This window comes from Cornus florida, unplaced genomic scaffold, assembly GCF_030987335.1.
Source record: "Cornus florida cultivar Cherokee Brave unplaced genomic scaffold, ASM3098733v1 CherokeeBrave_3.0.0_Hap2_Chr11, whole genome shotgun sequence".
In the NCBI taxonomy this organism is placed as follows: Eukaryota; Viridiplantae; Streptophyta; class Magnoliopsida; order Cornales; family Cornaceae; genus Cornus; species Cornus florida.
Window position 1 is genome coordinate 102,501,563 of NW_026775581.1, and position 18,217 is coordinate 102,519,779.

General features: G+C 35.3%; 1 protein-coding gene across 1 annotated transcript; it reads left to right on the top strand.

Moving 5' to 3' along the window:
• The first annotated feature begins 1,612 nt into the window (after positions 1 to 1,612).
• Positions 1,613 to 17,574, top strand: LOC132282357 (pumilio homolog 23). Its single transcript, XM_059784010.1, has 11 exons — positions 1,613 to 1,724; positions 2,049 to 2,351; positions 2,488 to 2,851; positions 4,011 to 4,313; positions 4,773 to 4,940; positions 6,042 to 6,185; positions 6,470 to 6,589; positions 6,912 to 7,097; positions 9,243 to 9,391; positions 15,089 to 15,271; positions 16,980 to 17,574. Exons 2-11 carry the CDS (start codon positions 2,083 to 2,085, stop codon positions 17,464 to 17,466), a joined length of 2,373 nt encoding a protein of 790 aa, XP_059639993.1. The 5' UTR covers positions 1,613 to 1,724; positions 2,049 to 2,082; the 3' UTR covers positions 17,467 to 17,574.
• Positions 17,575 to 18,217: the final 643 nt, after the last annotated feature.

Sequence of the window (18,217 nt, forward strand, 5' to 3'; positions counted from 1 at the left end):
TCTCTTCTAATTTAGGCACAAGTGACTTTATATTAATCCAATGTCGAGGAATTTATCTCTCTGTAAACCCTTTTGATTGCTTGAGTTCAATTGAAAATCCGTGAACCAAAGAACTCAAAAATTGTGTTTATATACATTAAAAACTGAAGAGTTACTGATCGATCAGGATAGAAATATAGCTTAACCGATCCACGGACCCACCCTTACAAGGTTGAAACCCTAATTATAGTGTTGGGAGGTTCTTCCGATCATACTTGCGTTCAATTTGATTGATCTTGGATTATCGTTGTTATACTAACCCTGTAAATTTAATTATTTCATGAATACATGCATAAATTGGAGGAATCTGGATACCTTACATGGTTTTGGGTCTCTCTCTCTAGAAAACATCCGATAGATGTGTGAAGGGGAATCAAATGATTTGGACCCACTTTCGACAACAATATATCTCAAGGTTCCATTTTAGAGGTTTCTTATTAGTTTTTCTGTTAATTAACATGGAGAAGAATCAATGAAGGAGATAAAGAACTAAAGGAAGAGGGAGAGAGAGAGAGGAAAAAATCAAAGAGATGGAGATGACATGGCTAGAGTCACGTCACGTTCGCTCCTTTTTTTGGGAGAAACGTTTAATTTCTCTATCACGGCTCTGAAATAATTTCAATGTTCATTTTCCCATTTCACTGGGGGTGTAATTGGGGCAAGTCAACCCAAACTCAATAGGAGTGTAATTTGATTTTTCACGGGCTTGGACACGTAGTTATTTTTACAATTAGGATTGAGTGTGAATTGAAATATCTCAATTCCAACTTAATTAGGGTTGTACCTAAATTGAGATGCTAGCAATTCGAGCCCAATTCAAACATGAATTCTAATATTATTTTTATATATTTTATTGTTATTTTAAATACAATATATTTATAAAAATAATTTCATAATTTCTTAGTCAACTGTGAGTTAAAAAATTTATCCACACTAAGCATGTAAAGGTTTAATATGATTGTTATTATTATTATTTTTTTTGTAATTATATTTTTTGCACTTAAATCATATTTAACGTTACCATGTTTGGAATAGAAAAAAAATTTTTGCCCACCAAAGAGCATGATGAACTATTTATTTATTTATTTATTTATTTTTTGTGATTAGGAGTAATGAAATATTCCGTATGAAACTAAGTCAAGGTTACATTAAATTTTTAATGTGAAGATTGACCTAATCTGACATTCTAACTTGAAATTTTGGTCAAAAAATTTAAAAATAGAAGGATGATTTAAGCTTGGTTGAACGTCGAATTAAAGTTGGAGGTTAGAACATTTTATTTGTTGGGTTGGGCTCGAGCTGTAGCTCCAACCCACCCAAACTGCCCAGATGCAGCCCTACATTCAACATTATATAGAAAATACATACATCGGGATCCAATCTTTCCCCATGACTAGTGAGTGGAGTTTTATTGACCACAATAAGGCCGCACCCAGCCCAGAATAAGGGGTTTTGCGCCTTTCAGAAAGCGGGGGAGAAACCGAAAATATAGAACATTTGGTTCCGTGCCGAAGCCCAACCAATCGTTAATACAATAATACTCTGGGCTATTTACCACCCGAATCAGGTCTTTCATCGCCTCTCTCTCTCTCTCTCTCTCGCACACAGCGCAGGCAGAAACGAAACAGAAGCATTTGGAGGTTATATTCAGAAATTATACTTCTTCACGCCGACAGCCTCGGAAGGTCAGTCTCTCTCTCTCACAGACACACAAGATTGTCGTGAGCTTGTGTGTTTGGATATATATATATATATATATATATATATATATATATATCTTGCACTCTGCTACTTTACTTGATAGTTTTATATTAGCAGTATACAGAGAAGCAATTTCAGGGTTTATTTACTCTATTGCCTCACAACATGAACATACATGTATTTATTACACACACAATACTGTAAAAGAATCAAACATGTTTATCCCAACACTTGCACTGTTGAATTTGGGTGTTTCGCGATTTCTTGCCTTTCTCAAGTTTGTATCTGTGCTTGTTTTTTATTCATAGGGTAGTATAGGGAAGTATTATTGAGGGTCTTCATATGGTTGCCATTGGTTTAAAAGCTTTACCCTCGAGAAAACACAAAATCAATAACTTAACTGAGGACCGCTTCATGGGTGGGGAACATAATTCGTATGACAAGCCTGGAAGGAAGAAAAGTATGAACAGGAAGGCAATGAAAAAACACACTGGTTTTGATGGGGATCACTCTACTGAAAATTTATCCGGTGGTGGGCGTCACAAAACCTCGAAAGCTCAGAAATTTTCCAAGAATCAAAATGCCTCGGTGGCACAAGCCCCTTTTGTCAGGTTTTATTATTGTTCCGCGCATTTGATTTATGTTATTTGTGTCATTTACAGTGACTGTTATATATGCATATACATACACACGTTGTTGTAGATAGCCAATAAAAGCATCGCTGTGACTTGGAAATATACTTTGTAGGAAACAGGTTGATCCTGAAACAGCAAAGTACTTCTTGGAAATCACAAATGTTATTGAGGGTACTGAGGTTGATTTAGATGAAAGGTCAGTTATATGTGGGAATGCTTTGGAAGAAACCAGAGGGAAAGAACTAGAAGTTGCAACTGATTATATCATAAGCCACACTTTGCAAACCCTCCTTGAAGGGTGTGATGTGGACCACCTTTGTGGTTTTTTGAGAGGCTGCGCAAAGGACTTCGGTCATATTTCTATGGATAGATCTGGTTCTCATGTGGCTGAGACAGCTCTCAAGTCATTAGCTGTACATCTTCAGGATAATGAGACTCATTCTCTCATTGAAGAGACACTCACTACAATATGCCAGGTATGCATGTTAATAAGAAAGAGTTTCAGGTTTTTCCTAGCCGTGTATTTTATTTGATATACACATCCAACAAGTGGTCGTTTTTACAAGAATTTTCTTAAGCCAGTAAATTGCTAGTGGCTAGTGATAGAACCAGAAACTTATTTATTTATTTTGTTGGGGGGGGGGGGGGGGGGGGGGGGGGGGGTGGGAACATTTGATATACCAGAAGGAAAAATAAAGTTGCAAATGTCCATGCTACCTCACTAGCTAATGTGAGAAGTGCTCCTAATTTTCCCTCTAATTTTCATTACTTCAATTCATGACCTACTTTTGTTTGAAATGGGTAGTCTTCTTTCTTCAACGGATGGCAAAAACCATCCATTGAAGAAATGTCCATGCTACCTCCTGCCTAGTTAAAAATTATTATGAACTGGAACGAGCTTGGAATTTTTAGTATATATTAGGCTGGAGATCTAAAGACGATAAAAATGCTAAGGCTATTGAAAATACAATTTGGTGACCAAACTTTGAAGTAACTATTGTCTAGTGACAATGGCTATTGTGAAGTAACAAAATAACCAATGATTTCATGTAAATAATTGCATAACGATTAAGTAGCAATTACTTTTGACATTCACTCTCTACTTTTGTACTTTTCCAATCCACTCTTTCTTTTTCTTTTTTCTTTTTTTTTTTTTAATGATAGAATTATCACTCAAAGAGAGTATTGGGACTTTTTTTTGGATAATTTAACAATTGACTACATTTGCTTTCGAATTATGATTGTGTTAATTAAAAATAAATAAATAAATAACAAAAAAGTGAAGTGCAAGAATACAGAGGTAGAGTGTGAATATCATTTCCCGTCACTAAATTATAATTTCTCAAACTTAAAGAACTATAGGAAACTTTCGGGGACGATTTTATAATTATTGAAAGTATGTATATAAAAGTAAAATGATAAGAAAATTGAGAGGGGTCAGCGGCCTCAATAAGCCAATACTGGCTCTGTCCTTGATAGTGGATCATATTATTCTTGTTTAGCATATGTTTTTATTAATATTATGTAATCAAAAGGAAAAACAAATTGCAGATTGCATTGAGAAAACTTTAAAAAACAGATGTTACAATCATCTAACTGATTGATTTTGATTTATCATTTTATTTTTCCTGGCAGGAAATTATACTCAATCCTGTCGATGTCATGTGTAACTGTTATGGATCTCATGTTCTTCGGAGTCTTCTTTGTCTTTTAAAAGGAATGAGATTAGACTCCTCGGAGTTTCATGTCACAAAGTCATCATCTGTTCTAGCAGAACGGTTGAATTTCAGGCCATCTCGTTTGGGTGGAAATGTTTCACAAGATTTGCAGCAAGGATTTCCGGATCTACTTAAATTCCTTGTATCAGAGATGTTAAACTGTGCGAGAAAGGACATTGAGACCCTGCAACATAATCAGTACAGTAGTTTGGTTCTGCAGGCATGTTTTAACTGCTCTTTTAGTTTCTTATTTTATTTATCATTTTGGAATTCTTATAGTGTTTCCAAGCCCCCCTTTTTTTCACCTGTATTTCCATATATCCTCCTTGGCTAGCACGTTCATTTGCATTTTATTTTTAATGGGTATACGAAGATCAAACGACCATGTTTTTGTCCATGGCTGCCTCTTTACATGTCATGAACTAACAAGGGTCATATCAGTGAGTGTCACTGCTTGGTTAACTATTTTTTTTTTTTCCTTAGTTGGTAATCACACACACATGCCTCAGTGAGGCTTGAACCGCTGACCTCCCTTTGGGAAGTAAGGGCTTAATACCGCTAGGCCCCTGGCCCGTTGGTTGCTTGCTTAACTATTTATATCGTGGTCCTTTTTTATTTTATTTTTTTGACTCATGCTGATATATTTCTTATTTGATGGATTCTATATATTTAATAACAGACTGCTTTGAAGTTATTGGCTGGACAAGAACAAGATCTGTTGCATATAATTCTAATTCTTCTTGGCTATGACATGGAAAATGACGTGGAAGAGAACTTCATAGACTGTACTGCCGTGCCAAACCTTTTAAGTCTGATGAAAGAAAGTGCATATAGTCATTTAATGGAGGTGAGATCTATTAATAGGGTGAAACCAAATTTTCTTTCTATATATGTTCTTCCTGATAATATATTGTGAATAGCTACTCGTTTTTGTCTTTGCTTTAAAGTTCCTACGAGCACACGATTCTATTGATTTGTTCCACGTGTCATTAAATATCTAAAACAACTGTTAATGTTTGAAAGTAATCCACATGCCTTCAAAATATTGGAGAAAAACAAGCAAAATAATGATATATTCTGATGACAGTTTTTTCACCTAAAAACTTGAATATGTTCTGCTATAATTAATTCACCGTACTGCAGAGTAAAACTACCGTAGAATTTAACAGTTGTCCTCATTTCCCATAGATAACAACTAACTTTTACGATCTTCCGTATATCAACAAATTTTTACTTATTAGTACTAGTTTGTTTAGCTTCGAAATATTTTTATGACATTGCGGGTGGCAGACTTGGAATAGATTTGCATTGTATGTGTTCTCTTGATGCTTTTGTTTTATTTGGTTCCACTTTAAACACTCCAGCATCAATTTTTTTTTGCTTTTCAAATGTGATCACCACATATACGTGCAAAGGTGCTTGCATGAACTACGACCAAAACGTAACACATACAAATAATATGCTATTGCTTTGATGCTTGGTTACTTGTTTTAGAAAGAGAACTGAGTGTCTTATTTGTGAAAATAAAACATGTAAAACAGTCGGTCTTTATCCCTTAATGACACCTTTAAGACAAAATTAACTGTCCTGTATGGTTAATTTCCTAGAGTATCTGATTCATTGTTTCAGATGCCAATGTGGAAAGTTCTACGTTTTCTGTTGAAGAAAAATAGTTTGCACATGTCCAATCACTGTGATGACAGTATTTCATTGTAGTGATTTTTCATTATTGATATGGTAGCTTATCTAATATAAGTTATAACATACACATGACTGGATGCCAAGGTATTATCCATTCATACCCCTTCTCCCAGAATATGATAAGAGGTTAAATTTTAAGCATTCATTATTTGACTATACGTTGAAATTTGATCATCTCACAGTACACTTCTATATGGTTTGCTTTCATGAAGCTCTAATTTTCTTGATCTCAATGCAACTTTTGCAGGTCATGTTGGAAGTGTCTCCTGAAACCTTATACAATGAACTATTCACAAAAGTTTTTAGGAATTCATTGTTTCACTTGTCTTCTGATCCATGTGGGAACTTTGTTGTCCAAGCATTAGTTTCTCATGCAAGATATCAGAGTCATGTAAGTACTTTAATGCTTTATTTGAATGAGCATTTTACTCCTTGTAATATATGACAAAATAACCAACCTCTGCCAACCGTACATATTGTTACATGGGTTAAGATTTGTTTTTCATTGCAGTATATCCCATATTGCTCCTTGGTGTGCAACTAAGTTCTACTACCTTGAGATGTTTATATCACTTCTGATATTTATTGTACAATTTGCTCTTGCAATTAATGGTGCTTTGACTTCTCATTTTTCTTTGTTTTTTGTTAAATGTTTTCTTTTCTTTTTCCTACTAGATGGATTTTATTTGGGAGGAACTTGGTACAAAATTTAAGGATCTTCTCGAACGGGGAAGGTCTGGAGTTATTGCTTCTCTCATTGCTGCAAGTCAAAGGCTTCATAGCCATGAACAAAAGGTTCACAACTTAATCATCATCCTTTCAATGTTTGCCACATGTGCACTACAAAATAGCTTTGCTATAGTTCCACTTCAATTTTAATGTATGTGTGACAAACGCTGCAAACCAAGAACACAATCAAGAATTACGACAGAAAAGTAAACACGCCACACACAAAATTCAGGCCACAACATCACAATGCATCTGAAATTCATTCTCACAATGAAAGAATGGACCTTACTTAATGAAACTGATCAAAAGAGCCGTACTTTTTATACTATTTCACATGCTTTCGGATTAAACTCTTATTAATCACATGTTGCGTTTTACTTCTTTGCAGTGTTGTCAGGCCCTTGTTGCTGCTGTATGTTCGGCGCTTGACTCTCCCACATGCATTGTTCCTCGAATTTTATATCTTGAAAGCTACATCTACTGCGAAGACAAATCCAACTGGAATTGGCCAAAAGGTGTTAAGATGCATGTTATGGGATCTTTGGTTCTACAAACTGTTTTTAGACTTCCAAATGTATGCGGCTATTCTTGCATTTTTTATGCTCTCTTTTGTTCGTTGTACTTTTGGCACTGCTCATCTTTTCTTCTATAATACAGCATTAGGTGTTCAACGTCTCATTCATGTCAACTATTTGATGTTTAGCATATTTTATTCAGGCGGTCTGTTTTGCTGGAAAAAATTATGTTGATCTTCTTGTACTGTTCATCAATTATTGTTGACATTACTGATAATAAATAGTTTTTTTTTTTCTTTTTCATTTTTAGTTTATTTCTCCCAGACGAAAATAAAATGGATATCTTCAGGTACCCCATCTTCTATAGTGTCCACGTCCAATACCGATTATGCCCATAAAAATATTGAGTCACTGGTATTGTGCTGGCTCTCCCGTTGGAAACTTCCAGTGTTAGGCCGTCAGCCACTGGTCTTTTGTGTTGGAATAGAATATACTAAAGAATGTATTTCTTTCAAATGTAACTAATCAACAAGGGTAGTTTTATATGTTAAGCTCCCTGTTCAAAAGATTTTTTATATGATAAAAAGATGTGGAGATTAGACTTATTTATGGGAAATGGCTGCTTAAAGACTTGAACCCTTATTCTCATGCTTATGGGTAGTGAGTTTATTATACCATTGAACCAAGCAATGATTTTATATAAACCACACAACATTAGTAAATGTGACATGTTAGATGGTCATGCTAGGATAGTAGGACCTAGGTTGACAATTTGTCTACAAAACAGTGTGACATGTTAGATGGTCATGCTAGGATAGTAGGACCTAGGTTGACAATTTGTCTACAAAACAGTCTGTATTTTTTTATTCAAGTTAGTTTGTGTTTTTTTAAAGTGAGTTAGTTGAGTTATCTCTATCCAAGGGCTTCATGGAGATTCAATTAGGGTTTCTAATCATGCATTCTCATCATTCCTCTCATTATTTATTATTAGGTTATATTGCATAAATGTTTTGATTCTTAAGAAGGTTTTGTTAATGATGAACTGTGTTTTCATTGAAAAAGTCAAGTGCAGGAGCTTTGATTGATCAAAAAGGTTCAATTGTACCTGAGCTGGATCAATCAAACTTTATGGATGCCAGTTTTCAATTTGGTTTCAAGTACCAAAAATAATTCTTTTCATCCTCAAAGCTCTTTATAAAGATCTCAAGCTTTCAAAAACATATACATGCATACAGAGACATACACGGTGCATATTGAGCGCTTACAAACATTTAATAGCAGTTTCTATCTTTTATTTATCATCATTGCATAATAGATGATGAGTGTTTCTCTTGAGTGTTTACTGTGCAACCAAAAGTGCTTAAAAAAGTCAACACCAACACTCTACACAAACCAAACCTGGAGTTTTGACGACTAGTAGAGGAGATCAATTAAAAGAGGAAGAGCATATCAAGTGAGGAACGGATTTGTAGACTTTGAACCGCAGATTTTGAGGATGAACATCTGGCGTGGGTCTGGATTTGTGATAACTAGGCGTTTGTAGGGTTTTAGAAACTGATACCTAAGTTGTAAACCTTTCTCCATCGTGGATTTGATCTGCCTGGACTAGGTCCGTCGTTTTTTTCTGCTAAAAAGTCAGTGGTGGTGTGGATTTTGATTTATTTTATTTTTCAGTACTATGCTGATTTTTACTGTTTATTTGATTGTTAGTTGAGATATAAATTTCCGTGAAGTTAGTCATTTGTTTTTGGTAGATAGTTAGTTATGATATATATATCTGTTTAAATCATTAATAAATATTTGTAAGACCTATTCGACCTCCTCTAGATTTGGTTTATGTCTGGTTTGGGGTATAGAACTACTTCAGCGTACTCTGATGTATTAGAGCCTAGGGTGCTGGTCTGATTATACAGGTCACAATTAGTAGCTCATGCTGAATTCTTGCAAGGAGAGTTTCTTCTGGCGTTTATGGTGTGTTAGACCCTGGGTTCACCAGATACATGGTGCTGGCTGCTGGCATCTTCAGATTATTTTTCATATATGCGAGTCTGTGACTGCAGCCGTCATCCATGCTCGTTTCAACATGCTATGAACTTTAGTAGTTATATACTGGTTTTACTCATGTATATTGGTTTCCATTTTTTTATGCATTATATCATTTATATTTATGCTAGCGTGGCTTGTAATACATTTATGGTTTACAGGAATTTATTCAGCCTTATGTTGCGAGTATCACATCCATGGAAGCTGACCATGTTCTTGAAGCATCAAAGGACACTGGGGGTGCACGGGTTATTGAAGCTTTTCTAAGTTCAAATGCATCTGGAAAACATAAGCGCAGATTAGTCATAAAGTATGTCATGTGTCTATATTGGTTGCTCTTTGCTCATATCAAAAGTCTTTTATATATGATTAGGCCGTTTGAATAGATTAATTAAGTTAATCAAAATGCTTACTGGAATTCTAACCTTATGTGAATCACAGTACAATCTGATGTTTGTTTGAGATCCTTCTCTGATTTTGACCACTTTTATCAATATCTTTTAATATGAGAAGCAATGTAAAGAAATAATACTATTTTAATGGTGCAAAGTGATTTCGTGCCTTAAGAATGGCATTTCTTGGAACCTTAGTTAATTGGAATCTTTTGGGGATAATTTTTTTTGATAAGTGGAATCTTTTGGGGGATAATGGGAAAGATATTTCTAATTTAAACAACTTGAATAATTATAACCAAACATGTTTGCTAGTAATAAAACTTAAAAAGATTAATTTAAGTAGCTAAGTCATGTGAAGCCAGTTGCCTGGTCCAGTGGTGTTGGTATAACACTTGGGGATCAGTGCCACAGACATGAATTCGAGCCTCAAAGCAGATACTATTAGAAATAACAAAAGTTAGACCTGTCTCAAGTCCTTGCTCTCTGGGACTGGTGGTACCAGAATTGGGTAACGCCCTTTAAGCCATGTGTTAATTGAGGAAATATTTCAAATTTCCTGGAAATTTAAAATATTTGTTTTGTGTTCTTTCTTTCTTTCTTTTCTTTTCTTTTCTTTTTTTTAAAATTTTTTATTTATTTATTCTTTCTTTCTTTCTATTTCTATTTTATTTTTGTAAAAGCCATTACCTAGTGAACTTAGTTTTGTTCTTGCCAATGTGGGCTTGTGGGAGGGGTAGTAGACCGTATGTAGTCACAACCATTGACATTATATTCCATATTGGTTGCCTTCAAATTCAAAATTGTGTTCTCACTGTTGTAGACCAGTGAATTTAGCATTGCACCAAGCAATAGCCTGAACATATTGAAGTTTTTGTCATTGATTTTTCCTTTAGAATTCTAAAAATGTGACACAAATATGCATACTACCGAAAAACCCGAACATTTTATGTGAGCCAAATAAATAGTTCATTGATATGCAATGTCCTTTAAAAGGACATGTTAATTTGATGGTATGAGGTCTGTTCAGTTTTTATTTTGCCTCAACCCCTCCATCTGGTCTAGTTGCCCTTGGAACCTTTATAGTGACCTACTTGTAGGACCATGGCACTGTTGCTTGATGTGGAGCATGTGAAGAAGAAGAGTAGCAGTCATGGAATTTCATATGTAGCCAACTTTTGTATTTTCAACAAGTTCTGGTTTATGAAGTTCTATTTGTTTTAATAATAGGTTAAATTATTTATATTTTATTAAATTTTGGAAATCTATATTAATCGTGAAAACTTTTGATTTGGTCATTGAACTTGGAAGTGGACTGTATACTGTATAGTGTCCTTGTTTCGTAGTCTGTTTTAAGTTATGTCAGTAAATGTTCCACTCAATGAATTTAGTTTAATTTTTTTAAAAGTTTGTGTGATGCGACCCTGGAGGGGTAAATTTTGAATTCCTAGTACTCTACATGGGACCTTTTTTTTGGATGAGGTAAATCTATACGGGACCTTCTTTTAACTTTGATGCTTAATTTTGTAAGGGAGATGGGAAAAGGGGTGGGAGAGGAGGGATGGAAGAGGCATCCAAAGGGAGGGTGTCCATCCTTCCTTTTGTTTGGTAGTGGATAGGAGGAAGTAAAGGGATGACATTGTTTTAACACTATACCCAAATATATGTAAATTAATACACTCAAATGAGGCTAATAATTTATTTTCAATTTTATCCAACAAATATCCTTCTTGTTCTTTCCTTTCCTCCCAACTTTGAATTGAGGCAAATGGTAGGCCAAAAGGAATCGCCTCTACTATCCTTCTGTTACGGGGTTGGGAAATTTACCCGTGACACCTTCCATCATTCCCCTATTCCTCCTCTCTACCAAGTACCAAATAATGGAAATTTGCCTTCATCTCTCCTCTCTTCCCTTCCTCCCTCTTCTTTCCCTCCTACCAACCGTAGTTTAAACATCCTACCTTGAAAATCTCAAGCCATTCCTTAATAAAAAGCTTAACCCTATCAACCCAAAACACAAGTATTAAATTACTGCTCATTGGCTATATTGTTCAACGTCCCTTATCGGCTCTTGTTTCATTCTCAAGCACTCTATTCTATCAGGTATTAATTATTTAATGCTACAAATCCTCAAGTACTAGCTGTCAGCATGTCCAGAAATTTCAGCAACCATTTACTTTAAAAAAAATAAAAAATTCCTGCAACCTACTCTTAATACCAAGACAATTCTCTCTCTTCCATTCACTTCTAAATAAAAAATTAATTAATGAAAAAAAAAAAAAAAAAAAAAAAACTTCTTCCATTTGCAAGCTCTACAGGTCTTTCACCCTTGTAGAACCCCATATAGGTACAGGATTTAGGTGATCTTTGTCCATCAGAAACTAAGGGTTAAGAGCAAAAAAAAACCCCCTGATATATAGACTTTGTGCAAAACTAGTCCCTACTTTTTGAAAATGTGCATGCAAGTCCACAAAATTCAAAAAAGGTGCAGAACTAGTCCCTCTGACCACCTTTTTACAAAAAGTAAAACTGAAAACCCCATTTTACCCTTTTGTTTCCCATTTTGCCCCACCCATTTGTGCATATAAGGGCCTCACCCATTTGTGCATATAAGGACCCCCACCCCTAAACCCAATTCGTCTCTCTCTCTCTCCGTGTCTGCTTCAATTCTTTTTTTCTCTGTTTATTTTTTAATCTCTCCATTTCTTCATGGTTAGGACGATTTTGTGGGGTTTTTAGCATTTCTTTCTTTATCCATAACTGCTCACTATTTATATTATTAATTGTCTCAATTTTTTTTTTCATTTACTCCAAAACATGCCATCATCAAACTGGTCAGTTCTGAAACCTGAAACACTTGATTGTAGACCACCAGTCCCTAATGCTATAAGATATAAAGATATATACAAAATTCCCATCTGAAACACATATATATTAACCTCATGAAGGGAATGTATAAAAATTCAACGGATCCGGGTTCTAGCATAATCCATGATAATTGGAATAAATAATAATTACAAATATTATATTAAAAATTATTTAGAAAATTCATGTTAATTGTCCAACACAGTTTGATGTAAGGCACAAACAATTATTTGGCTAGAATTGTATAACACAACCAATGGAGATCACGAGATTTCCTTCTGACTCGTCCAGATGGTGTTGTTGCCATTGATTGTAAGTTGAATGCTCTGTAGTTGATATATATATATATATATATATAAGCCAGGGAAGGTCGATACGAACCAGTCCTTATAGAAGGAGAGCACTCATCTTGTTAACTAGTTTTTGAGAGAGATTGTCAACATATTTTGAGAATGAGCCAGAGCGGATGCCAGAAGATCAGACCCGTATTCCATGTTGGGAAATCAATGCTGGGAAATCCTATTCATTTTTTATCACAACCGTGAGGTATCCCTGACCCCTGTCCCAGTAACGGAATTGGACAGCTTTCAAGCGGCAGCGGCAGACCCAACTCGTTAGTTTGGTCCTGCGTTTGCTCTTTCCTAAATTCCTCCCAATCTTACTGAAGGAAGTGTTCAAGTGGTTGCATTCTTTGTGCGGGATATATGGGCTTTTCAATCTTCTAATCTTGATTTCCTTAAATAGATCTTCCTCTTTCTTTTCTCTAACAAAGAGGGGGTAGTTGAATGCGCAGTGATATATACTAGTATGTATATATTAGGAAGAAGCTAAACACAATTTTACACAAATTTGTACAAAAAGGTCATTTTACGTGGCCTGTATTTATAATCATTAATTTATTCAACTGAAGTGAGGGTATTACCGTCATTTTACACCACCCAGGGACCTATTTGCACCAAATTGATATTATAGGAGGGTTTTTTACCACACAGGGACTGATATGCACTATATCGATAGTAGAGGGGGGTTTTTTGCACTTAGCCCTAAAACTACCCTCACTTTGATTGTAATCAATAGCAATATGTCTTTTCCATTCATCTCCACCAAGCTTAAGCCTCTCATAGAAATCTTTGCCCTCTTCTTGTTGGATAGATGGTTAAAATGCCTCCATTGACATTGTTAACTACGACAAATAACTGATTGCCAATTTTTTTTTTTGAGTGAAAATACAGCTTCCAAATATTTGTGCAATACCTTTGAGATAACCCCATTAGTTTCACCCTAAGGGCCCGTTTGGCATGCGATGTGTTTTAGGCGTTGATGTAGGACAAGGGTAGCCTCAAATAGTTGAAATAAAAAGGAGTTTATTGGCTGAAAATTCTAATAAACATCACTGGGGTTCAGTAAGTGTAAGTAGAGAGAAAGGATTGAAAATAACAAAAAAAATCTATTGGCATCACACCAAACAGAAAACAAAAACCTATTGGAATCACTCCAACAGGGCCTAGGTATAACACCTAGAGAAGGCCTCACACCCTCGTATCTTGTGAATCACTCACAAAGAAATCTCAAAAGACTTTTTATATTCATTCCTTCATTGCCTGACCAAGTTTACATCATACCCTTCTTATAGCAACTTATGATCCTTGGATTACCGTATAACTGAGGTAATCAAAAGTTGACCCTAGCATAATAAAAGAAATCACCCCATAATTGAGGTAATTAATATTTGACTCACATAATAAAGGTAATTGCTACTAATTGACGCTGGTTACCATAATTATTCAGTTTTGACCTAATCCCCCCAATTATGAATGACTGTAAGTGGACCCCACTTCACCTAACATGTGCCATGCCAAATCAAGGCTTGAGCTCTAGAATCCTTTCCCTTGCCTTTTATACATTTTAAGACACTGCTGCCACTGTCCTTTACTTGCTGCCACTGTTCTTTACCAGGTGTTATGTTTTTGGTCAATACCAAAACAACCGTTTTGTTGTACGAGTGTTTTGGGTAGAAATCGGAACCATGTTTGGTAACGAAAATTTGTTTTGGGAAATTCCGAAATTTTGCTACAATACCAAAACACACAATATCACCAATTTGGTGATATGGGTTTGGGCAAAAAAATCTGATATGTTATGAACTATTCCAAACCAATATCAGCGGTCCCAAACATGAAATGAGGCCAAATTTAGATACCAATATCAGAAAAACAATCTCATAACGCTTGCCAAACGGGCCCAAACTAACAATGTTTTTCTATAGAGGCCCTGGTTTCATGTCACTTATGTGTCGGAACTCTTAATATTTGACGCATCCTAGGCACATGCATCAAAACACAAACTACTTCAAATTTCTGACGTGCTGGCACTTTTCAGACTCCTCCCCACCCTGCCATCAAAAAAAAAAAAAATTCAAATATATATATATATATATATAGGCAACATCACACCACATCCTTGCTTAAGATCATTAATTAAAGAGTGAGAGAGAGGAGGAATTCTGGATTTGCTTAAACTTGATGATTCCACAAGTTTCTGTTTTTAATTCCACATTTTCAAATTTCTAGATATTGATTTGAGCTGGCATATTCAAATTTCATTCATTTGATGACAGAAGTAAGTGCACTTACAGTTGTGATGACTTCATCTTTGTTTTAGCATCTCAAAGGGACTGCATTTACTGGGTTGTCCAGTCTCTTCTTTTATTAATCTTTTGTCCTTGTTGTTTGCTGTTGATTACCTTGAAGGCTTCAAGGACATTTTGGAGAGCTCTCAATGCATCATTCAGGATCATTCACTGTTGAAAAGTGCTTCAACGCCAGTAATGTGTCTCTGAGAGAGACAATTGTATCAGAGTTGTGTTCTGTGCAAACTGAGCTCTCGAAGACTAAGCATGGACATTTTCTCTTGAGGAAACTCGATGTTGAAGGGTGAGTTGTTGGTAATGTGATGACTTTATTGTTGTTTTGCGGCATATCTGTATATATACATTTTTGCTGTTGATGGGCGTTTAAAATCCATGATATATATGTAGTTAAGCCTGCTGATGCTAGCCTATCATATTGATTCTTTCTCCTTTCTCTTGATGCCCGGAGGACATGACTGAAACTTGAATTGGGTCTCTGAAATTTGATTAGGTACTCTGGGAGTACTTTGTAGAATTAGAAAAATCAGTCTACAACTTATTCCCTCTATAAAGTTATTAATTATTACCAACCATTTTAGTTCCTTAATGAGATGCTGCTGAGCCTTTGGTATTTACTGTTTATATTTTATCTACCATTAAATACACACATATATATACACACACACACACAAATATACAAGTTGATGTTCAACTATTTTCCAGATGGTGTGGAGCTGGTTTTTATAGGAAGTTAGTTACAAAGTTCAAGAACTTCCATTTTGGAATTAACTTAGAAGCTATTTGAGCTTTAGAAATTGTGGAGCTATGCTAGTTTTTGGATTGATTTTGATGGATTTAATTTCAATTGTCAAGTCCTATAACCTATTCTGATAGCAATGTTGGACACCTTTAAATAATTGATATATTTTATCAGACTGTGACTGCAGTTGTTACAACCAGTATAAATATTTACACTTCCCATCAATTCAAATCTATGTATGGATACTTCAGTTCTGCGTATTCTTTTTATTACATGTTCTTTGCTGGAGGGAGGAATACATTTGTTTAAGTGCTATTTGATAACTCACTTTAGCACTTAATTTTGAATTAATTAAGTGCTTATTCAATTAAGTGTGTTTGATAATGCAATCTATGACCGAACATCGAACACTTAATATACATGAATAATTTCTTAATTTATAATTATACTTAAAATTCAGCTCTTAAAATTTTCGGTACTTCATTTTTTAGTTCTATCAAACAGCTTAGTTTCTAGGTTTGTGAAAACCATTTCTTTAGTTCTATCAAACAGCTTAGTTTCTAGGTTTGTGAAAACCATTTCTCGGGAAGTGCATATGAAGTTGTTTGCAAATGGCCCCAAATGGCTATTTGTATGCCTCTCTTGACATCAATACACATCTCTTCATGCAGAAGAAACACAGTTGCTGCATTTTCTGTTCAAATTTTATTTGCTCTAAGTTTGCATTAAAACATTAGGGCCTTTTTTGTTTTCTTTACGTACTTGATGGTGAAAGTGATCCATAGAAGTTTCTGTTTTAACATGTTTGTTCCTTCTGAACACTTACTACACTCAACTTTTGGACACAGATTGCTTAATTTTGATGTTCTTGTCTTTAAGTCATGGCTGAAACACTGAGATACCTTGTTTCATCTCATGAAGTAACTAAATTTTTTGAAAGTTTGCTTCTTACTTATAGAAATAATTGATCATAATGTCATGATATCTTCACCTTATTGGTATGTTGTCATTGCCTATTATGCCTTGACAGGTTCCCTCCTGGCCTATGCCACAAGTTTGTGCACACAATAATAGAAAAAGCTTAGGACAATTTCAATATGGTTGCATTAGCTTTATTGTTTAAAAGTTGAACTTTAACAATCCCTCGGTGACAATTTCAATATGATTGCATTAGCTTTATTGTTTAAAATTCAAACTTTAACAATCCCTTGGTTTTTTTAATCTTTATTTGGCATTTCCTATGGTTTTTCAGATTTGCAAAACAACCTGATCAGTGGAAGTTGAGACAATCATCGAAACAATCTACTTATAAAGAATTTTACGCTACATTTGGCTCAAAAGAAACCAAATCCTCCAGAAATGATGTCTTTCTAGCGGAGTCTCATCAAACATCAAAGCCAGAAAAATTGAAGGAGATGAGGAAAGAGATTGATGCTTGCCTCTCTTCCGCTGTTGCACTGTCGCCAGCTTCCCAATTTCTTTCCCCTGAGGGTTCAGGCCGTAAGCGTCGTCTTGAAAGAGCAGAACAGCATGGCAAGAAATTCACGAGACATGCTACGGACGATGATGTTTTGAAAAGCAAGAACAAAAAGCGGAAAAAGAATAATAATAATAATAATACTGGGACAGAAAATGCTTATGCAGAAAGTAAACCAACAGATAGTGTTGGTTACCATCAGAAAGAATCCCAATCTGTTGACAAGAAAGAGAAGAAAAGGCGGAAAAAGGACGGCCTGTAAAATCTTTTCTGTAGAAGCTGAAAGCGTGAGATGACAATTTTGTAGGTTTTCCTTAACCATCTTATGTTTACACTATTAGAGTGAAACTAAGAATTTCATCCAGTTCTACATTTTTTTCGTTTATGTGCTTGTCGTAACTCTTAGCATGTCTTTGGGAAGTAATTTGATTGAGTTGGAAGGTGAAAACTCTTGCTAAACAGAAGGAAACATTATTGTATTCACATCCAAAAATTATAAATACATTTAGCTTTAAAAACTTGATAAGCGAAATAGTAAAATGCATTCTGCATGGGAGTACATGTTTCTCTTGCACTAACTAAACAAGACTACTATAGACTACAGCTAGCAGTGATAGAATGAAAAATGAATTGTAATTGCTGTGGAGGTATTGTTGTTGTTGTTAGCCGCTTGATTCTTCCTTCAGCCATCTTATGGAACTTTGGACCTGGGACCAGAACACGACATCTGAGTCAAAACTGCCAATGGTGGAAGGACTTGAAACTTGGCAAGTTAAGAAGTTACTTGTTCTGTATGGGATTCGAATTACTCGGAGGTATCTTCCGAAAGCTCGAGTCCACCACCCTCTTGAATGGACCCATCCTGTCTCTCTGCAAATCTTTAAGAGCTTGTGAAGAAGAAGATGATGTGCTCGAGCCAGGTAATGTATGTGCTTTTGTCGACAGGAGACGCGCAGCCTGGGCTCCGTGAGGCCATGAATGCAGAATTAGCAGTAGAATTGCTAGAACAAAAG

Bases quoted from the DNA above. Each gene is read 5' to 3' on its own strand.
- LOC132282357 (XM_059784010.1), top strand. From the start codon at position 2,083: ATGGTTGCCATTGGTTTAAAAGCTTTACCCTCGAGAAAACACAAAATC. The intron at 2,352-2,487 runs GTTTTATTATTG...TATACTTTGTAG, and splicing joins GCACAAGCCCCTTTTGTCAG to GAAACAGGTTGATCCTGAAA. The intron at 6,590-6,911 runs GTTCACAACTTA...ACTTCTTTGCAG, and splicing joins TTCATAGCCATGAACAAAAG to TGTTGTCAGGCCCTTGTTGC.